At 41.5% G+C, this 23,564-nt stretch overlaps 1 protein-coding gene across 7 annotated transcripts in view; it reads right to left on the reverse strand.

Annotated features, from left to right (window-relative positions):
* Positions 1 to 10,224: 10,224 nt before the first annotated feature.
* The window catches only part of LOC116331649 (partitioning defective 3 homolog), a 235,355-nt gene continuing 222,015 nt past the window's right edge, over positions 10,225 to 23,564 (reverse strand). For all 7 annotated transcript variants that reach the window (XM_031754405.2, XM_039601967.1, XM_039601966.1 and 4 more), the window contains 3 exons: positions 22,872 to 22,995; positions 15,740 to 15,882; positions 10,225 to 11,733 (listed from right to left, as the gene is read on the reverse strand). In XM_031754405.2, coding sequence (XP_031610265.2) covers positions 11,340 to 11,733; positions 15,740 to 15,882; positions 22,872 to 22,995 — 661 coding nt within the window. In that variant the 3' untranslated portion in view covers positions 10,225 to 11,339. The remainder of the gene's footprint in view (positions 11,734 to 15,739; positions 15,883 to 22,871; positions 22,996 to 23,564) is intronic.

Genomic DNA, 23,564 nt, shown 5'->3' on the forward strand with positions numbered 1-23,564 from the left:
GGGGTAGACGTGTAAGATTGTATTGGTAACCAAATGCTTTTATTAATTCTTCCTACAGATTTGATTCTTTAATCGATTTACTTATTGATTCCTGAGGGAAACATGAACATGCTGTCAATACAGAGTGAATAGAAAGGTTTGTATTAGGCCACTAGAAGCATGACAACGATGACATCATTCCAACAGTGGACAGTTTAGTATCACTTCTGGTTGGAACTGGTTTTCAGTTTCCATCCCTTTTCTAACTGATAAACTCAAAAGCAATATGAATTAATTTTTCTCTGACAGTAGCCGTCTGAAGTGAGAGAATTTTGAAGAGCAACTCGTTGATTTTGGTCTTTCGGCGCTTTCACCAGATGGTCACCAACAGCAGCACCTCCCTCCACAGGTGGCGGTACTTCCCCTCCACTCATCTCCTCAACCCTGTGATCACACAACATCTGGTTCCACGGTTCATCGTACTCTTGCCTCTCTCTAATAAAACTGTGGCTCCAACCCTGAGGTCATTTCCTTCATTTGCAATATTTTTGTTCCTCCTTACAGCAAACTGAAAATTAGGACAGGAAACAGCAGGAGAGTTTAAGGCAATGGAGCAGCACCGTGTCAAAAATTCAAGGGCAAAGGCGCAGCAGATAGGAGACGGGCAGAGAAGTGAAAATCGAGCTGTCAGTCAAGCATAGAACCGTAGTTAACGTCCAATATCAGTTGGAGGTGGAATCAGAGAGCAAAATAATGACAAAACCAAAGTGAAAGTACATTTTCCCACAAAAGGACAAATAAGTAACAGGTGAGCTGGTGAAGGAAATCTCTGCCAGAAACTTTGAGGTCTCATAAGTTTCTTTGCACAAACGCCAGGAAGAAAAATGACAACTCAACTGTGTTGTCCTCAGTGAGTAACAAGATAAAATCAAATCCAGGCGATCATCAATCGTGTGTCGTAATTACAAAAACACAAAGTAATCCATTTCATGAGGCCTGAACCAACAACATCATTATCTATCCATCTGCATTCAGGAATCATTGAGCAAGCCTTCGAATTGTTCACACAGGCCACATGAGCTTCGTTAATGTTAGTGCAAGAAAATGGAAAGCAGGCTTCCTATGCTCGATGTAATCACAAATCACACTGTTAAATTTGGTTCAAGGAAACAAACACGACGGACTTTCTTTTAAATAGTAAATACTCACCTCATCCACCTGTGGACTGAAATTAAAATAAAGCAGATAACATCTTTCACATTTTAAAGATTCAGCAGGCGGTGATTCTTAACTGATTGTGAACAGGTGCAGGCTGCATCCTCCACACACACACACATAAACCATGTACCCAATAAAAAGCAATTGTGTATTATTATCGATTAAAAGTAAAAGACAACTGCAAAAGTTTTCTTTTCTTTTGTGTCTTGAAGTCCCAGCTGTGGTGTTATTAAATGGCAGGATATGGGCCTCTTTTAAAGAGGAACAAAGAACATGACCACAGACCCCAAGCACGCCGGGGACTTTGTGTTTTGCACCTTGTTTTCATACTCTGCTTTGGTTTAGGTGCAGAAAAAAAAACTTTGTTTGGTCAGAGTTTGTGGGTTTTGGTTAACCTAAGGCCCTATTAATCTTGCATGTTGAAAATTGAACCCAGGCGCAAATAAAACGTGACGCCGAAGGGGTCCATATGCAACACATGGTTAGCGACAGCAGTGATGCCAAATGAGTATTTCATGCTCTGGAAACAAAAATGGGCTGATATTTACCAGGTGAAGGGAAAAAAGTGGAGTTTACCAGCTTTTTCTCAAAAAATGACTCAAACAGCTCTGCAAACAAAAATTGTAGACAAAACATAAGATTAAGTATTTTTTGATTTAAAGTTTTTTTCATTGGAGACCATTTATGATTCCTTATATATATACAGTTAATAGTTGTTATGTGACACTTGGCAGTCTTATTAGTAGTCGGTGGCCTTGCTAGAACTGAGAGCGTAACATTTATGTGACTCACATACACGCTATGCCTATCAGATCAGAGTTTCTGCAGAATACTGCAGGGATAAGAGCCGCTCATCCTCTCGGAGGCAAACTTGGGAACCCGCCAGCATCAGACAGCTCAATGTCCAGCTACAGAGGCATGAAATCCGGGAAGGGGGTTTCATGGCTAAGCAGGGCAAAGCAGAAGAGAGCTGGGTGTGTTAGAGCCATTTCATGGAGCATTTGACAGCGGGAAGTTGGACAGAATCCTGTCGGAGTCCATGCTCGTAGGATTTGAGGCTCCTAGTTCTTCCCAATCTGTGCTGGTGATGCTTGATGGAGGTCCATGTCTGTGTTTGCTGATTTACAGACTTAATTAGCATTGCAATGTTTCCTGTGGGCCTGTTACATTTTCTCTGTGTTAGTACTAACTTGTATTTATTATTTTGGGCTTGAAAATCCAAACAGCTTTCTGTGATATTTGTTTGGCTTCTCTTCAAATTCTCAAATCTCCACCAGTGAAGTTCCCAAAAATAAATAAAGGTTTTCTTTTCTCAACAAACAGGTTTCATGAGAACCTTGATGTTTGAGTTAAAAAACAGCTGAAACTAACTAAACGACAAGAGCATTTTATAAAAATGCATTTATAAAAGCATGAGGGACAGGTACAAGCAGAATAAGAAGAACTAAGAGATAGACTTGCACTTCTTCTGGGCAGAACAGTGACACAGTGGTTCAAACTGTCGCCTCACAGTGTGAAAATCGTGGGTTCTCTTCAGGTACTCTAGTTTCCTCCCATAGTCCACTGATATACTAGGGTTAGGCTAATTGGCAATTCTAGATTAGTCACAGGTGTGAATGGTTCTTAGTTTTTCTGTGTTAGCCTTGCAATAGACTTGAAACTTGTCCAGGGTTTATCCCGCCTTTCCCCTTTTGACAGCTGGGACAGACTTCGTGACCCCCGCGCCGCTAATGTGGATAAATCGAAGAAAATGGATGGAAGGATCTTTTTAAAATGCAATTTTGACACCACGTATAAAAGGATGAGGGAAAATTATGGAAGGTACCAATGGAATAACAACTAATAACAATTAAAACTGACTTGCACTTTGTCTTGATGAATGCTCAATCATCCAGGTAAGTAAATCCCACAAGGTTGACTCTGTTCATCTGGACGTAGCGTTTGATGGGAGAAACGTTTCGTGACTCATCCAAGTGACTTCTTCAGTCTCAGCTGACTGCAGGTTTTCCCAACCTTATAAACAGTACATTTGCATAATGACTGAAACCAGCACCACTGAAGGAACAATGGGCTGATCAACAACTATTGTTCTGACCTGACGAGGTAGCTCTTCTGTCAGGTCAGGACTCTGCAGTCTACTTACACCTACAGGCCAGTGGACACTCTTTCAATGATGAGGATGTACACATCCTGGACAGGGAGGAATGCTGGTTTGAGCGCGGAGTCAAGGAGGCCATTTACATGAAACGGGAAAGACCATCTCTGAATCAAGGAGGGGGCCTAAGAGTACATCTTTCGCCATCTTACAAATTGCAGCCATTCCCCAACTCTCTGTGAATGGTACTCATGGCCATTGATCAGTGGTCTTTGATTAATGGTTGTTGATCAATGGTCATGAGTATTTGCATATTAATGATCAAGGAACTGACCTCACAGCCCTTTGTTGAAACTAGCCCAGTGGTGCTAGGTTCAGTCATTATGCAAATGTACTGTTTATAAGATTGGGGAAACCTGCAGTCAGCTGAGACTGAAGAAGTCACTTGGATGAGTCACGAAACGTTTCTCCCACTGAAAACGCTACGTCCAGATGAGCAGAGTCAACCTTTTGGGAGAGACTTGCACTTTATGTGATAAATACGCATTTTTTTGCATACAGCAACATCTCATCTCAGGACAATGACAAATACAAATTTTTTAAAGCCTTTGTTTTCCTCAAATGAACAAAATCTGCAGATTTACAGTAGTAAACACTAATATTTGTTACACATTTATAATATTTGTTACATGTCAACTATCTATAATTATTGGAGTTATTGAGTCTGTTCAGTTTTATGAGGGTCAAAACTTCACACCCTGCTTCCAGATGTCTGACAAATGTAGAGGATGTTAAATCTGGAGAACTTCCTCAGTTTCCTCTGTCCCCCATCTTGATTTACGCTCTCATGTCTTGCCCTCCTTTTGCGACTTCTCTAGCTTCCTGCCCAAATTCCAGAAGGATGGCATCATATACGAGCGATCCTTCCTAAACATTATGGCGGAAGGAGGGGGGAAAAGAGAGCAAAAACAGGTGTCACCTCTGAATAGGCCTTTAGACGACCTCCCAGGAGCTAAATGGCTTGGCTGCCCCCTACACAAGGTGAGTATGACATTAAACAAAATGATAGGCTTTGTTAATGGCATCACGGTGCACGGATGGCTGTAAAACAAAAGGTTTAGCAGCTTCTTGTTTTGGCTCAGTGTTGACAGAGAGGGTAGTGGTTGAAATGATCCGTGACAATGCTCCGGGGTTGATGCAGAGTGCATTAAAATGTTGTAATGCTGCTGAAGGAAAATGGGAAATAACATAAGGTGAAGTTTATGTGCTCCCAAAAGGCGCCGCACGCACAAACTGTAGAACCCAAAGTCTTTTCAATATTACATCAATTTAAACAATTAATTTATTATTATTCCCAGAAGTAAAAAAGAAAAATAAAACAATTATGAACAGATTAATTACATTTGCATTTATATAATTCATGAAAAAACTCAAGAAAAAAACATGTAGCAAAACAATCGGTTTCTGATTGCCCTGACCACACCAATACATAAACTTAATCTAATTAACTTAAGACAATCAGAAAATGGAAAACATAAACAGCAGAAAACAAATTAATTGCATGATTGATAAGCAGACACATTAGTGAGTGAGGGGGGAAAAGGTAAAAATGAAAGAATCCCTTTTTATAAACAGACTTGTGATTACATTTTGAAAACCAATTATTACTTCAATTAAAAACAGAATAAGCAACTAGAATAATTAACCAGCAACTTTTTTTTTTCTTAAACTTTAAACCTGTAGTGCAGAGTTTTTGTCTCTATTGGGAAGTGAGATCAGAGTTTCCTTCCTCTTTTTTTGGATGCTTCCGGTGTGTGAACACTGTAGACTCAGGCATGGTCTCAGCTGGATTAGCTTACTCTGTTGCTATTAGTTGTTGCCTCGTTCAACTCTGGAAAGCCAACTATTGCTGGCTGATGTGAAGCACATGCATCAGTGTACAGATGTCTCCACAGATACTGGATTGAAAGCTCTGGATTGCTGTGAAGTACATACAGATTGAGACGGCATTCAGAGGCTTTATTAGCAATGTGAAAACTTGCTTGGCAAATGTCCATATATGTACAGGAAATACATTTTCCCATATAGTCCCTCCCTTCATCATGCATTAAGAACTAAATTTAGTTTTCCAATTTCTATGAGATTCTCTGAACGCAAATTTTTAGTCGTTTACAGACTATCAGCCAACTGTAGCCTCCATACAAGCAGGTTTCTTAAAGATATGTCTGCTTATAGCCATTTTTGTGTTAAATATTTGTAAATGCAAAGTAGTGCCAGCACTCATTTGGGCTATTTAAAATTTTCCAATGGCATTTTTAAACCTGGCAAAGTGTTATGAGTAGGATGCAGTGATGAAAGCTTTTATGTGAAACACATTAGCCTGATGTTTACGGTTAATAGAGATATGATTTAATTGAGGTTAATTCTTGCAGTGGAGAAATGCCATTTCCATATTTCAGAGATGTTTTTGGAAGTCATTATGCAGCTTTTGGCTGAGAACTGAAGCAGATGAAGGTTACACGAAGACGATCACCTTTAAGGGGGGGAGGGGGGGTTGTTGGGAAGAGATCAGAGCTTTTCTTCCCAAAAAGGATTTTTGGAGAGCCTTTCAGCAAGGTGGTAGAACCGCAAGTACTGGAATTATTAATGGCAAACAGTATGAAAGTGTAGTTATGTTTTGCACAGCCAAGAGAAATAACTCCTTAATTACTGGAACTCGTCCATGGACATTCTCGACACTGCGCCAAAACATATTAAGGACTGATTGTTTCACTGATTATTATTATTATTATGCCCAAGAAAAACTACATTTGGTCACTGATAGCATGCTGTAGGAAAAAGGAAATAAATCTTTATGTTACAATGTGTTGCCTCATTCTGAGGATTGCAGCTGTATGGGAAGAAATATTGTGCCATAGTTGCAAGTCACTGAGTTAAACTAAATGCATGGAGATCTAAAGGCTTCAAACAAGTCAGCAACTAATACGTACTCTGAAAGAACATTATTGGGCAGCACGCAGCCAGGTTTGACTCCTGCCCTATGGTAGCTGGGACAGGCTCCAGCCCCCCGATCACCCGGATAAGCACAAGCGGGTTAAATATGAATGACTAACAGAAACTGAACTTAAACACTTTAGAATAAATCCCTGGTTTGGTTAGTACCATTTTTATTTTTCTGAGCTATTTTACTTTCTAGAGACATTTTTATTGTTCAACTTTTTATGTTTATGTAAGTTTTTTACTCAAGCAACTTTATTTTTTCATTTTATTCTATTGAACCATTTTCTTTGAGACATTTTATTTTACTGAGATATTTTTTGTGTCATTCTATTTTATCAAGCTAGTCTACTTTTAGTCTACTGTTTCGACTGTTGTAACTTTGGAATTTTCCAACATAAATTACATACGATTTCCAATATGACCTTCTTCCCTATTCCCAATGGGATGTACACAATGGCCTTCTCTTTTTCTTTTTTACGGTTTTGAACCAAATTCCATCCTTGGATAAAGGAAACCACAATATACAACAACAGTATATAAGCCTAAGTATCCAGTCTACAAGGTATGAGCTGAAGCCTGAAAGCACCTGTTAGTTCTGACTGGGCCTCAGTGCACTGTAGTAAACCCTGGGAGTGCTGTGCATGTTCCATATTTCAGCTGTATTTGAATACCAATGTGGAATGAGACAGCTGAAACGGCATCCTGTGTTCTTGTAAATCCACACTTGTCAGTGCCAAATGCCCTCATAAATGCAAGCGTGAGTATTCATGCGAGCTTCCTCAGTGAACCTTAAAGGATGTGGTCTGAAGGTTATCATCGACAGCCTGCGACTCAAAATTTCAAAGAAGAAATAAGCACACAAAATCCCTTCTGTTGTCTCACTGTGATCGTGGCATTGTTGCACATGACATGTGTAATTCCTTCTTAATGTCATGCTATTAACCCAGTAAAAAGAACGACTGCTGTGAATGATAAAAGCGCAGGATGAGGTAGAGGGATTAAACTGCTTCCAGCTCTTTTTCCTGTGTACCTATATCTTAGTTTCTCTCAACACATGCAGGCTGTTGTCTTAAGCAGCATTAATTGTATTTAGTTAGGATGTCACCTTTGGCCTGAAGAACAAAAACAGTAGCAGGGAGCTGCTCAACAGGTCCCCTGTGAGTCACAGTGGGAATAAAGTTGGACTTAATAACAGGAAACGCAGAGGTGTTTTGGGAGATTATCTCATTGTATTCACCAGGTCGGTTACACGGGGGGAGACAGCGCCGTTACCCACTAGCCAAATGTTTGTTTCAGTTACGTTTGTACATCAACTGCTACGCCATTTCCCCCCACAGGAATGAATGATTTCATCATGTTATCTCCTCTTTATCCATCAAACTCTCTCAGTTTGTCTTTCTGAAAAAGACATCAGCAAGCAGCCCTGACAGGTTTGACATCTGACTGCAGAGTCCCTCATGGTTAATTGACGACAAGTCTGATCAGGGTTCAGCGTCGGGCTGGGAAGAAAAGCTAGGGAGGGGGGAGCGAGACAGAGGCAAGGCGAGGTTGTAAACAGGATGGAACAGCCTTCTGTTTTATTCTAAATTTGATATGTACAGGAAGAATCGGCTGCATACATTTCTTAATAGATCATGTAAAAGTTTTCTGAAAAAAACCCCCAACAACAACAACAAAACAATTGCACATCAGCATCTAATAACTTCCATTTCTTTTGCGATACTTTAAAACACATCGTGGTGCAGTATGTTTGAAGGCATATCAAACAGAGTACAAATACAATGATAACTGTCCGCAAGTGTTGGCTCTTACAAATATTAAAAGATAAACGTTCAGGAAAGTGTACCCTTAATATGGATTTAAAATGTTAAAAAAAAGAAAATCCACTGTAATTTGTGTGCTGCAGTGTCACTGACAGAAAAAAAAAATCACATCATAACCTTCTTTGTGTAACATTTTGTGATATTATCTCAGGCACTTATTGATATAACAGGAACAGCTGAACAGCTAAATCCACTGTATTTAGAGCACAGGTCAAACACATCCTTCTAAATATGCTGGTCTGCAATTTGTGTTCACAGCAGGAACCAAACACTTTGCTAAAATAATGTGCGTAACGGAGAATGCCTTTACTCTCATCTGCACAGCTTGTGTCTTTTTTTTGGTAAGTTTTTCATCAGCTTCATTCTCAGGTGGGTTTAAAAACCTTCAAACTGGGAAGACGCCCCCCCTCCCCAAAATCAGTTCCTATCATTGCACCCATGCACAATATGTGCACTGAACAATATTGTTAGCTTTGCTAAGTTTAAACCTGGAACAATGCCACTGAAGGTTCATTTTTACTTCATCTCATTCATTACCCTTACCAGGCCTGCATCTATCCCAGCAAGGGTCTTCATTAACCAGCAGGAGATCATGTATATCATGCGGCTTCCCTCTGCATATGGAGATGGTGTGGGAGTGAAGGGTGATTATGCACTGCCCGTTTGTTCTCTGTAGCTTTTTCTGTATTTCCCTTTTGTTTAAAATTTGACCCCTGCCCCGTTTCATTTGTTAGCTCGGAGGCAGACACAATCACGTCACAAACATTAGCGCTGTCAAAGAAAGACAAGCACCGAGTAAGAGGTTGCCACCTACGGCAGCAATTATAATAGTGGGCTGGTGGCAGTATTTTTTTTATTTTTTTTTAAGTATGTGTCATCGATGCCCAAGGGTTTTTTTCCAGTACACCTACAACAGCTGGCTTTAGTGATTAGTGCCTCAGGAAAAAGTTTCAAATCAGCAGCTGCAGAGTTGGGCCAGAATGGAAATTTTCATCTAGTCTTGCAGATATTTCTTATTTAATTTGTTCCGGTTGGTTTTTTTAAGTTCTGTTTCCTCATAAAATGGAGACCAACACACAAAAAAAAAGAAAAGTCCTTCTCAAGGCCGTCACAGCAAAACCTACGAAACCAGTTCATTTTGAACAGAATCAACAGAATCAGTGGGTTTGCCAAGAAGTCCGACGTAAATCTGTGTGCAGCCTTTTCATTTTCATAACAATCTTCCTTCAATTTTAAGCGGAGCCATTGGGAGAAAAGAGGAGGAAGACATTTGAATAAATCAAATGTAAATAGTTAGCTGACAATAGACAGTTCGAGAACAGCAAGCACGCGCTATTGTGACTAGTGCGCATTAGCATTATTCCAGCCTGAAGATTGCTGTGGAATCTTCACCTGTGTCACACAAAACCCCTGCTGCCCGGAAAAGCCACTTCCATGGGAACTCCATGCAGGGCGAACGGCCAGATGACCCTCTCACCTTGCACCTTGCATAATGATTAATGAAAGCCTGTTTGTTTACGTGTGAGCCTGTGGAAAGATTCCATATTTGTACCAGCTGCATAGAGAGAGAGGTGGAGAACACAAAGTTAGCATAACCCACTAAGCCTAGATTGCCATATTAAGGGGAAACATTTCAGGATGGTTAAAAGGGAGTTAAAAATGTTCTAAACGTTTGTTTGGAAAGAACGGCTTCTTTCTATTGTCAAGAGAAAAGTCATATTTCATTCATCGACTATGGCAGCAAAAGCAAACTCAGAGCTAGACACTGCAAAATGTGGGCAAACAACAACAAAATGATGTGCCAGTAAATAAGCTGTTTTGTCATTTTGTTCTGCCCTGTAAAAGCTTTTGGCATTCAGATTATCTATTGACTGATGCTTTTTTGAAAGTATGATAGCCCGTTTACCTGTTCCCTCTTTTTAAATTATTATGGAGAACAGGGCTGACTAAATGCTAACAACTGCAAAAAAATACAAAAAGCAATTACAGCAATTGAAAGCAATTAACTCCCAAGGACAGTTTTGCCTTTTGTTAAAACTAGGAAAAAGCTCCAGCTAATCTCACACTCGGAGGCTCGTTGTCTCTCTACCCATCTTTATTCTGTCTGTCTTTTTTTTTTTTGGCTTTTATTCCACTCTTTATGTCAGAAGCCGGGCCCTCTGTCGATGCCTCCGGTGGCAGCGTTCTTTGGCTCTGGCAGGCAGCAGGTGGCTTGTGATGAAAAATTCAGTGCAGAGCCTGACTCGGGAGACGAGGAGGAGGAGGGTGGCACCGTGTAGCAGGAGGAAGAGTAAGGGGAAGCGAAGGTGTGAGATGTGCAAAGACGGGAGAGCAGGGGAGCAGAGGATAAAGGTAGGGGTGTTGAGGTAGAAAAAAAAGCAGGAGCGTAATGAACAGAGAGAAGACGAGAACAACGCAGAGAGGATGAGGGCTCCAGACAGACAGGCGGGCGGGCCGGCAAGTCAAGCCCAGAGCCAAGCAGAGGGGCCAGGCAGAGGATCAGAGCTGTCTACCCTCTCTGCCTGAGCCTCCTCCATGGAGATAACACAAAATATGAATCATTTATGAGGGGGTCTTTTTTATTAATAACACACACAATGCGCCCCGCTTTCTTTCACACACTTTGCCTTGTTTTCTGTGCTCCCTGTGGAGTACTGTGCGAGTTGTGTTGCTGTGGAGAGAAGACTAAAAGTAGAGAAAACAGAATGCTGATAAACACCGGCAGCATCTGTCGGGGCTGAACGTGACAGGTGGGCAGAGTCATCCGCGGGACACATTCTTGATAGTGAAACACGTACCTTGTCACATGCCCACATACAAAACCCACACAGAAACTTACGCCTCCCCGTGGGCTCAAAAAAGCGCCCACTCACTTGCCTGTCTGCCCATTTGATTGTCAGTACACGACGATGCCAGATCTCGATGAATCAGAGTCCTGGACGACTGCGAACAAGCTTCGTGTCCGTGAATGCAGAGAAGGCACTGTTTGTAGGAGGGTGAATGACTGACTAGTATAGGTCATCCTCACAGCGGAGGACTGAACACAAACACCCACATACCGAGTACACTTCACAACTGTTTACCTATAAGATCACTGCTAAACTATAAGACCTCTAGGTTGTCCCCTGTCAAGATTCATAGTGTCCATTTTTCTTTCTTCAAAACAATCCCCTTGGCTCTAATCGTTTCGTTTGGCTCTTCATCAACCAGTCCAACGATGCTCTTCAAGAATAAAAAAGTCTTCCTTTCTCAGAACCCAATCTATTAAGCCTCGCTAACTGTGAAGGCGAAGGTGGCACGTCGTGGCGGTACGGCCCTTTAGGAGAGGCGGGGTCTTTCAGGTGTGCCGTGTACCCCTCATAGCTGCTGTTACCGGCACTTTCCTGCATTAATTTCCCTTTGGCTTCTTGCTCTCTGCGTCTCTGCTCCTGCCTCAAGAGCTCCTGGGCCTCCAGAAGGACTCTGGCATTGACACCGCCTCCACCTGGATAGCCATTCCTGGAGCCCTGGTAGCTGGAGTACCTGGGGTTGTCCTTGGCAGTCTGGAACCCTTCACCAGGTGGGTATGCCTTATCCCAAGAGTCTTGGGAGATGGTGCTAGGGTTCTTTCTGGGTTGCCTGATGTAGAAAGAAAAATAAAGCAATGGGAAATGTGAAACCGCTTTTGACATAATCATAAATAATTAACCCTAAGTTGTTTTTATCGCCTCATTTTCACTCCCTATTTAGTTAATCACGCCATCAGCAATCTGGAAACCTATCAGTTTCCAGTTCTTGCCTTTGGATATCCTGGCTGTGACTTCCTGTTACATTGTCCTAAGATGATAGCTGACAGTTTCGATAGAGATTTCATTTTGGCACGTGCGATCCCTATTTTGTTCTCCACAAGGACCATTTACCTGCACGTACACAAAGCCTCCTCTCCTCTTCAGTCAAAGCTTTCTTGTCTATAGAGTCAAGATATTCATATGCAGAATCTGTTTTTAGGGATCATGCCACATGTGGTTATTTTCTAAATATATTTGCCTGCAAACTGACTTCATCAGTTGTCACAAATGGTGCAATTCATAGTGTAGGTGTGATAACAAAGAAAGGGAACACTTTTTTACTCTCTGGTTCTTCTTCAGTGGGACTAAGAATCGACATTTAAAGCTCTGGAAAAATCTACCAGCTCGAGCGTTGGGTGAGATATTTTTTGTACAATGACTCAAAATTATGTCACAAGGTTTTCAATTGACAGATTTAAGAGAGAAAAAAAAGTTTACTGTCATTAATTTTGTCCCTCCTACGTTTATTGCCATTAAAAGCGGTTAGTATTTTTAGGCTACAGCTACCTTCACATAGGCGATGCAAACATAAGCTGTAATGTTGCCATGGAGATCAGCACAGAAAACTCTTTTATTAAGGTTAAGGTGAGATTTAAGGTGGATTTATCTGTTCTGGGCCATTTTTCTGTCCGCTTACATGAGCTAAGGAATATTTTAGCGTGGATCCAGGATGGGTTTCTTTAAAAATCATGAAGGGGCTTTGGCACATTATGCTTCTCTGTCGGTGCCCTTCCAACCATTAACTGACATGGTTGTATTACAACCAGTAAATTAACTTTATGGAACTGATTTTTTAATTATTTATTTTTTAAACTGATGTAATAATTACTGACACACCTGAAATTGAATAATTTGACTATGTATTTGAGGTAAAATGAACAAATATTCTCTCAGAAAACTAATTTTGGGTTTATTATTAACAATTGAACCTGTTACCTCCAGGCAAAGCACTAGTGTTTGGATTATTTTTTTCTGTTGTTGAAAAAAAAAAAAAAATGATAGTGTCAGTAGCACAGGAGCCAAAACATCACATTCAATGAAAATGAGGCACCATTAGAGCCTCACAAACTGCCTCTGGGCAACTATCAACCCACAGCGACAACATACAGGGATACCTAACCATGTCAGAGTCTCCTTCCAGCACATTGGGCCCACGTCGAGACGGACTGAAACAGCCATTGGATCTGACAGACAGTAATAGCAGAGCATTGGATCTGACAGACACAAATAGCAGACCTTTTGCAGCTAGAAAAATGAGGCGACCATCTTGTCCCCTATGGATTCATACGGGCTGATATGCAACACCTGACACAACAGTCTTAAAGGCGCAGTTGGTTGTCGTGATTCTGGGGGACTGCCCTGGCCTTTACAAGAAAGATAGACAGACAGAGGGGTGGGGGGGTCCAGATGTGTGACATCACCTCTCATTTCTGCTTGGCTAGCCTCTTTGTGGCAGCCTTGCCTTTGTGTGTGTTTGTGAGCCTATACGATATGCATGAGTATTCCGAGTCTAACAGCTCCACCCGTTTATCCCGAGGGCAAAACGGGAGCAAGAGACACAGAAGACGGCGACACACAAAAACATCAATGGGCATTTGACTGTGAGCCATGCATAATTAGCAGGTTTATCAGCCAGCTGTGAAGAAATCGTATTATTCCTGTGTTTGGATTTCAGTAGGAAGAGGAGGGGGAAAAAATCCTTAATGAGAACAAAAAAGACCTTTTGTTTTTATTCAACGGGGATTGAATGCGATTGGGAATGGATACGCTCCTCGATCGGCAAGATAGGAGTATATAGCCCAGGTTTATTCTTGCACACGCCTGAGCGCTTCCAATTTTCAGAGACAGGCGTCCCCGGGATCTGATTTCATTTCATATTGTTGACAAAGAGGCCAAAGCCGGTCTGCCTCCCTGCTGAGAAATGCAAACCAGATCGCCGCCTCGGTCTTATGCTGTGCCAAGAGGGAGCGTGTACATGTGCGGTAAATACAGAAAGATGTATACCATTCTGTATTCCACTCATGCACACAGTGAAGCATGAAGAAAGAGAGAGGAAAAAGGTGACAGAGTGAGACTGACAGAGAAAAGGGGAGATAGGGCAGGGGTGTCATGACATGTGGTTGCGACACCCACGCATGCACGCAGGCACACACAAGTAAAACCAAATGCCAGCTGTTGCAGCCAGCCTTTGGCGTTCCGAAATGGCATTACTTTGGCTCACAGATCAATGGTGCTGATCTGTGATAAAGATCCCATTCCCCATCATTGTTTCCAGTGGTGGCCGTTTATTTTCACTCATACCTCCTTGTTTAGGAAAGGGTCTCATCCAGAAGAGAACTGGCCTTTGTCGAGAATAAACGCCGTTTTCATGGAATGATACTGTTATTAAAAAATAAATAAAAAGCTATGCTCATCCACGTGACGCTCATCAGAGCCGTGACCTTCCAAATAGAAAATTTAAAGCCTCTGACTCCAAAGGATGTTATGCTTCTCAGTCAAACAATACTTAGTGTTCTGGAGAAACTGCAGCCGTGTTTATCCAAACAGAGCAGTTTATTAATGGAATTAGTGTAAAAGTGAGGGTATGCGGCCACAGGATGTTGCCTCTGACCGCCGGAGCGCGACGGTAGTTCATTAATCTTTCAGCAAAGCTGCCTGCAATATTTATCAAGGAAGGGATTTATGTTGATAACAGTGGATTAGAGTACTACGGTGAAGTAAGAGAAGATAATGTATTAAATGTTGTATATGTATGGTAAGTGCGAGGCGACACGCACCAGGATGCGTCTGCTTAAACAGAGTTGGCCTTAAAATGAATTTGAAGGAGAAATTACACAGATGGCTTCGGGAAAGGCGACAGTAGCTGTGAACAATGTTTTCCTTCTGGACTTTTCATGCTTAAAGTGAAGAATTAAAAAATATCCATAATAGGGTACTGCTATGATTTTAAATTAACATCAAATCTATGATTATAATCTCATTACGAGGTGTCATTGTTACTTAACATAGTTTTTTTTCTTTTTTTAAAAACACAATACTGAGGAAGGGAAACGATCATTTTTATTTCCTGACTTTCCAAGCGGTTTAGCGTTTTTAGAGGGGCTCATTTCTGCTCTGTTTGCTTCAGAGGTTTCGCTTTAAAAATGACACAAATATGTAAATATATGTAATGTGTTCAGGGGTGCTGAAAATGTCCACCCTGGAGGTAAACATTTCACCAATATCAACCCTAAACTCACACCAAAAGCATCCAAGCAATAACCAAAACTTCTCAAATTTAGAAAAAAAAAGAATAGAGGAAAAAAACCACCCACACCCCAGCACACTTCCTGGAACAAGAGACGCGCATCTCATGCAGATCAAAGGGAATTACATTAAGGGAGAGGAAAGCAATCATGTCATATCTTTGGAAGAGGGTAACATGATCTGTCCATCCTGACACTGAGAGTGTGTGTGTGCAGCTTTGCGGTCTGAAGCTGACCAGCTATGACCCTTTTCTTACTCAGATGGTTTATATATGTATATATAAATTTAATCTGCCATCACTACTGTCACTGGGCCATTACGATGAATCAGACGTAATCAGACAGGCGCGTACACGAACGCGCACACGTAAAACCACACATGCGTCACTGCTTGAGATCCATTACACCGGATTACAGATCTCAAACAGTCACAAACTCCAGGACACTTTTCATATTAGACAGACGCACGAAAATCTCTTGGTACGTATTGATTGTTGAACAGAAATAAACATCAAACACAATCGTGTCAAGTTCTACATCCGTCAATCTCACCGTGGCAGGGAGCTGTACTGTCGCTGCGCCTGGGTGAACGAGTCTCTCTCCTCCTGCCTCTGTCTTTGCATCTGCACCTCGACCGACACAGAGTGACGGCCTGGCTGGCTGTACCCGCCTGGACCGTTGCTGCTGGTGTTTGACTGAAAACATGAAAGCGGCAGCTCGGTTAGGACTCAGAACACAATCACCGCACATATAATCAGAGACATACTTTAGTTGTCTAGCTACTACACTTTGATGCCAATCCACAGAAGATACTAACTAATGACAATCACAGAAAATGTCCATTGGGTTAAAAATATTGCATAGAAATCAAAAATATTTTGCTGATCTCAGTGCAAAACATTATGTATAGAGTGCAAAAGTCTTAAACCAGCCCTCATTTCTTTATATTTTGCTTCCAAGGGGCCACACGTTCTTGTAATCTTTGTGGTCTTGAGCCAATGGTTCTTCCAGCCTTCTGAAGGTCTTTCAAAGTCTTTCTCTGGACTTCGGCTGCTTTTCCCCTCATTTTCAATCCAGTCCTTGTATCTGAAGTCACTCAATACTTATCTATCAATCATTCAAGCACCTTAAAAAGGCACCCAACTCAAGGGATGGGCCGGTGTTTTGTCTACACGTAACAGACAATTTAGCAAAGCTGATTAAATTCTTTAGCTGAATGTGTAAAAAACTGCTAAAGATGACACTATTTCACTGTGTGCAGTGTGTTCTTGAAAATAATTGAGGAAAATGATAAGCAGAGGACAAAAGAAGAAGGGGTAAGTCTAAAACACTACCTAGAGTAGATGAGCAGTATCTGAAAGTCATGTCCTTAAGAAAATGGGGCAGGAGAGAGATCCAGCAAAGACCTGACACAGGACCTGACAGATGCATCTGGCCCTTCATCCATCTACTGTTCACTGAAGCCTCATCAGAAATAGTCTCAGTGGAAGGGTGGCTGTCAAGAAGCCATTCTTAAGGAAGGAAAATGGGGAGAAAGGCTGAGCTATGCCAAATTATACAAGACCCGAACTGACAATCAGTGGCAACAGGTCTTATGGAGTGATAATTATGGAGGAGGTCAGGAGAGGCCCAACATGTCTGTGTGTAAAACACACTGGAGGCTCCGTCACAGTTTGGAGCTGCATTTCAGCCAGCAGTGTTGGTGATTTTGATCCACCATGCAGTACCATCTAGAAGAGGGGTTGGAAACTCCAGGCCTCAAGGGCCGGTGTCCTGCAGGTTTTAGATCTCACTCTGGGTCAGCACACCTGAATCAAATGATTAGTTCATTACCAGGCCTCTGGAGAACTTCAAGACATGTTGAGGAGGTAATTTAGCCATTTAAATAAGTTGTGTTGGATCAAGGACACATCTAAAACCTGCAGGACACCGGCCCTTGAGACCTGGAGTTCCCCCACCCCTGATCTAGAAAGTCTCTGATTCAGCATGTCACTGAAGCCTGGAAAACTATTCCTGAAGACTAGTCAAAGAAATTACGTGGCCAAATATCGACTTTCAAGCTTGCTACAATTGTACCAACTCTATGTTTGCCTTAAATACTACATTTCCATTTGTGATTGTACATATGTCATTCAATTATTGACTGCTGCCCATTTCCTAGCAAAATATAAAGAAATGAGTGGTAGTTTGAGACTTTTGCACCATATTGTAACTAATAGACATTTTGTTTATGTTCTATAATTAGATAATAATCCATGGATTTCAAAATTTGGTTAAAAAAAATGATGTATAGAAAACTTACAGAATTCAGAGATATTCTGCTGATCTCAGTGCAGGACACTAACTGCAAATGTGTCACAAGTAACACAGAACTGTTTCTTCTCAGATTAGTTATTGACACAATCAACCTGTATCAAAGTGTTTTGAAATATAAATAAGAGCTAAAATGTCTTACCACCTTTGTGGCTCTAACATGAACAAAAGTGCCTTAAGCTGCTGGAAATGTCCTTGCGACAAAGCAAAATTGTCAGTAACGATGTGTTGATCAGAGCGCTGCTTGTACTCATAAAAGCTAATATGACTCTGGGACTTGTGGGAGTTTTACACTCCCAGTGTTAAATAAATACCGATGACTTTTTTGTGTCCCGTTAAATATTTATGGGGCTGAAGAGCCTCAAGGAATGCAAGAAAGTGCCAACATGTGAAGTGAGTAGAAGAATTTTGTTTCTTATGTGAACTGATAATCACTCGAAACTTAAACCATAGACATCAAATACACATACATGGCGCATGTATATACAGCTGTGGCTAGCCTACAAAACTGTGGTGAATTTCATGCTGTAAATATGCAAAATCCTTAAAGAAACAACAATGTTTTCTTGATAGGCCTCTCATAAATGAGTGTAGCGAAAACACCACATTGCCTGTATAATAGCACACATCAATACATATTTTTATGAAAATGGCGTTTCGTTTAGAAAACTAAACTGCCACCGAGTTATATGTGCACGGACATCTTGACTTAAAATAGAGAAAAGAACACATGATCCCTCGGTACAAATTCAAAGCATGAAAATCACCACAACTTGGAGTTCGAGTTTCCTCACAGTAGCCCAATAAAACTAGCAGCCATCCCTGACACAAGATACCCTCACAAAATCTCCCCATCGCACCCCTCCACCCACCCAAGCCCAAACCGCAGACACTTACCAGCAGTTAGTGGGGCAGACACACCCTGAGCTCGTCTCTTCTCAGGTCAAAATGAAGGTGAGTCACACAGACAGACAGGGAGGGAAGGTGATGTGAGAGAGGAGGGGGGAGCCATGCTGGAGACTCAGAAGGGTTACACAATGAGATGTGATGGATGTTAGTGGGTGTTAATGAAAAAGACAACACCTGACATCGTGACAGTCCTCCCCATACACGAACACCTCCTGTGTTCCTGTTATCGGGCTGTGGTAGGTATGTGCACTCAGACACAGACAGCTGAGATAAATTTCAATTTTGTGGTAGCAAATAGTTCATGACTGCATACATCGGCGTGATTCAGATATGCACATACACATTTTTGCTGCTAAACTGTGAGAATTTCTTAGAGCAAAAGAGGTTGACTATATTGAAACAAATGCCTTCATATTATTTGTTGCCCCGGCATGCCTACAAAGAAAAGTATCAATATCTGTTCCCTAGTAGCGATACTTACAGGCAGGGGGAAGAAATAACCCTGACATTATGGCCTCACAATTCCTCTCCATTTTTTCTTGGAGAGATATATGTCCTAGGCTGCTGCAGTTCAAACAGGGATAATGGCACACATTATGTTACACCGTCTCCTTAAAAGCACTCACCAAAAGAGACGGTAGCAGTTGCAAACTTGTGAGAGAAGCTTAAATCTTGCATATTTTTGCATGTTGGTCAATGCTAATTTGCCTAGGAAAGTGTACAGACCTGATTAGGGGATATTTCCCCCAATAATTCAGAAGTTGGAAAGGTTGTGCCTTTTAGCCATTCAGCAATCTGATAAATGCTTCATTTGGAGTATAATTAGCTTTTAACCTTAATCCCCTTTATTGCAACTACAAGCCTAATCCATATCCTTAACCTGATCGTAACCATAACCCAAACATTGTTAAAATATGCAAGGGCAGTGCAGATCATACTGGACCTCACAAAGGCATACACACAAGAATGCATACACACAGATCTCTCTCAGAAACCTCAAGTTTCACCTCGAGGTTCAGCCCACACTTGTACCACAACCCCTCTTCCTGCAATGCTCATTATCATTAGCTGTGTGGGTGCAATAACTGTGTGCAGATTAGTTGCAACACAAAGCCAATCTAATTACTTTTATGGCTGTGCAACGTATTGAGAGCCTGGTGGGAGCAGTGTGGACATCAGTTGGTGGGAAGGCCATAAAACGATTAAGAGTGCTAACGAGGCTCGCCTTTATACCAAATGAAGCCGGGGCAATCATCTCTGGCACTGAGTGGCACTGGATTGTGGTTCGGCTGACAATAAAGGACCAGTGAGTGCCTATATAGCCCGTATTCCACATGTGAATTTAAAATGCTCATAGGAGAAGTTCAGGCTTAACTTTTTTTTTTTCCCCCCCACTTGAGAAAAAAGAAAAATCCCTTCAGGGAGTTCTGAATATTCTTGGGAATGTTTTCTCATTCCTAAACACAGTGCTTGCAGAGGGGAGTGGAAAATACCCCGAAGGAGGCCAGATAATAGCAGCATTAAAATGTTACAGTAAAATACAAAAGGCAATATCGTACCATTTCTAAACCCCCAACATCAACTGAATGAACTCCTCAGGTCCCGTAGTGGTATAAATGAGTGCAATAAAGCTTGGCGCGGTGCTGCCGAGAGGGTGAGCATCAGTCATCGTTGATGGAATTAGACCGTTCTACCCACAATCCTCTCCTGCTCCCCAAACTATGGAGAAAAAGGAGGAGAGGGGACCCATCGCAAAGAACGGATATATTTACCCAGCGCACGCGGCTACATATGGATGGCTAAGAAATAAGTGTTGTTTTTTAGCCATCCATATTTAGAAAATGTGTAATTGGATGGATGAGAAAGACAGATTAGAGTGCAAAGATGTGATGGCTTCAGCTTTATCTCGCTGAAGGTGAGATTTGAAGAGGAGAACTTAAGTGTCTAAATTTGGGCTGAAACAACATGGTAAGTGCTTCCATATGGCTGTTCACAAATATCAGTCTAATCAGTATGGCGTGACACTGTGGCCGATAACTCCCAGTTTAAAGAAAAGAGATAACAGAGTGAATTAGGGCTGGAACTCATGATCATTCTAACATTGACTAATCTCTCTGTTTTGCATTAATTGTTTCATGAAATAGCCCAAAATATAGTCTTCTTTTTTAGGATGTGGATAGTATAGCACAAATTTGAAATTTGCAATGTTTAAAAACCAGATTCTCACGATTTATATTTGGCAAGTTTGGTTGAAAATGTTAAAACGCTGAGCCAAGTTTTTGTCCATTAATTCAATAAATCTACTCTATTAATTATTCCAGCACCGAAAACCACTGCTGCCCCTATAAATCTACATATGGTGAACAAAGGCAACTCTATTTTCATTTGCATCATACAGAATTACAATTTGCTACTATAAAAAAAAAAGAGCAGTAGCAAATGGCACCATCTCACATGCGGCACTGTTCTGGCAAAGACTAAGTGGGGCAGATGCAGGTGAATTAAGAAAAAGGACGGTGGCTCCTTGAGGTTTGCAGCACATCACTCGGATGAAGCAAGAAAACGTAATAAATGCACGGCAGAGGTAATTGAATTTCAAAGAAACGTTCTCCTGTTTTCCATATGGCCCACAAGTATGGCCAGAGCATGAGTCTAATAACATGCAATCACTATAGAAAGCCTGAGTGTGGGCTGCAGTCTGACAAAGTAAAAGGGATTTAACAGGCTGTGGAACTGAAAAGGATTGCTGGGAGAAATCTGTGCTTGTCAGGTTTATTTCCAGACTAATTAAGCTTTAATAATAATACTACACTTGACACAAAGATTTTTTCATGTACCAATTTATAGGGTAAAAAAGAACAAAACATTGTAGCTGATGGAATATCTAATTTTTATGGGTAACTAACACTACTTTCCATGATTTAGATGGCAATAGAAAGTCCACTGGAACTAATATAGGAAAAAATGCTGCAATGCTGTCCGGCTCTTTAAACGAGAGCACGCTCAGTAGTTTTTCAGACAAAAGGAGAGATGACCTACGCTCTTCTTTCCCACACGCTCCTGCTTTTCCTGTACAATGCTGGTTGGAATGTGCACCAGTCCATCTATCCCATTTACACGCAGGACACTGGTTAATACTGCCAAATTCAAAACACTGCTGCACACATTTGTTGGGCTTATTAGTTTGAAAAGAAAGAGCCAGAACACAGAGGATATAGTTCATGAGCTCTCACTTTATCAATTCATTTCAATTATAAGTCACAAGGGTAAAATTGTCCCATTGCACATCAAAAGACTGAGCAAAGTTACAGCGGGAATGTCTAGTTTATACACCAACAATTAAAAAACAAAAAAAGTTCATACAGAAATATACAAAAACATATCTGTGCGAAAACACCTTGTAGAGGGAAAAAGCTAACAAGGGCGCTCAATGTTATTCCTTATGGACAACACACTGTCTGGTATGGGACAACCCACATTTGTGCTACCTACCACCATAACACACTATTTAAAATTATATGCATTGTGTTATATATATATTAGAATAAGTTGGGAGGGACTGTGTGTGAAAACAAAAAAATGTGTGTTGTCCCGCACTCAGTGCAAGTATGTGAAGACATTTCATTTATAATACACATTCTACCAATTAGAAAAAAAGGAATAAAAAAATCATGTATAAGATTTAAAATCTGCTACAGCTGGCTGTTCATTTAACCACAGTTTTCTACTAGAGTTCATGTAAAACCAAGTACACTTGAGGTGCAATGCCAGGAAGCAAGAAGGACTAAAATAAATACTAAAAATATGACAAGTGATTGCATCAGCTCCAAAAACCTTTGAAGGCATTCAGATTTTGTTCGCTTATAATTACCCCTTGTTGCTTCAGAATGCACTCGTTATCCCTCTCCTCAGCTAATGCAACTTTGATTTAAAGGGATGTCCGTTAAAAAGCACATAGCTCTCACTTGAAACTGTAAGAAGGCACAGGTTGAAAAACAAGGTGACCCCCTATACAGAGAAACAATATGGAAATGACCCAAAATCCATGAGGTGGTGGGCGGGTCCATGTGGATGACTGACACACAGAAAATGAAGACGATGGATCAGTACAGCAGGTCGTGACAGGTGGGTGGGGTTAGTGATGGTTGTGTCAGGAGGTGTGAGGACTCCTGCATGCAGACGGTGTTAGCATTAGCACAATTAGCCATGAAGGCTAATGGAGGTTAATGGTAAACCTCAAGTGTAGAGGACCATCAGTCTTGTTCATGGCTGCTAGTAGTGGGGTTAGTGACGGTAAGCACCATTAGCCACAGGTGCAAACACTGTTAGCATTCTCCTCAGACTAGCACTTGAGTCTCGGCCTGGTAGATAGCGGTCGTTTCTCAACAGTCTTACAGTTTAGCCATCTTCTCGGCCCAGCAGCGGATTTTAGTTACAGGCCCCAGTGATTTTAGACACTCACCCAGGGCTGCTCGAAGCTGTAGGTCCTCCTGCGATCATCCGGGTCGTCCGGGACATTCTGGGCCTGCTGAAACTCTTGCCTCAGCTTCTGTATCCGGTCGTGGTTGCTGGGGGTTAGTCGGTTACTAGGGAGAGAGCAGGGAGAAAAAAGAGAGAGGGTGGAGGGAGATGGATGAGTGTGAAAGGTCCATTGTTAACAAGTGACCTGATTCCATCAGTGCAGGCAGAAATGGCCTGCAGGGTGATGTTCTTTAAAGTCCAGCGTGCTTTGTCCATGAATTGATCAAATGCACTGTTGACACTGGCAAAGCACCCGGATTTACTCAACCCAGATAAAATGTAAAAAATGTGATAAAGTGAGGCCGGAGCCAAGAGCGAGCTTACAGCTGAGCCAACAGCAATATGAATCAAACTAATGTGCTTCTGATGTATTATTCAGAACAATGAACAAAGACTAGTGGTGAACGGTGAGTAGTACTCCAACATCCCCACGCCCCCACCCCATCCTTCCCATCGCGGTCTTATATCATTCATCCACTGCGCTGCTATTGTCTTTCGCAGCCCTGTTTACATCAGACAACGCTGCTGTCAGTGTAACTTCCTCATGGTACAATGAGTAAATACACTCACACTGGTCATTCATAATAATTCTACAACTGCAACTATATTAGGAGTTACAGAGTCTGAAATACTC

This window comes from Oreochromis aureus, linkage group 18 (assembly GCF_013358895.1).
Source record: "Oreochromis aureus strain Israel breed Guangdong linkage group 18, ZZ_aureus, whole genome shotgun sequence".
NCBI classification, from domain to species: Eukaryota; Metazoa; Chordata; class Actinopteri; order Cichliformes; family Cichlidae; genus Oreochromis; species Oreochromis aureus.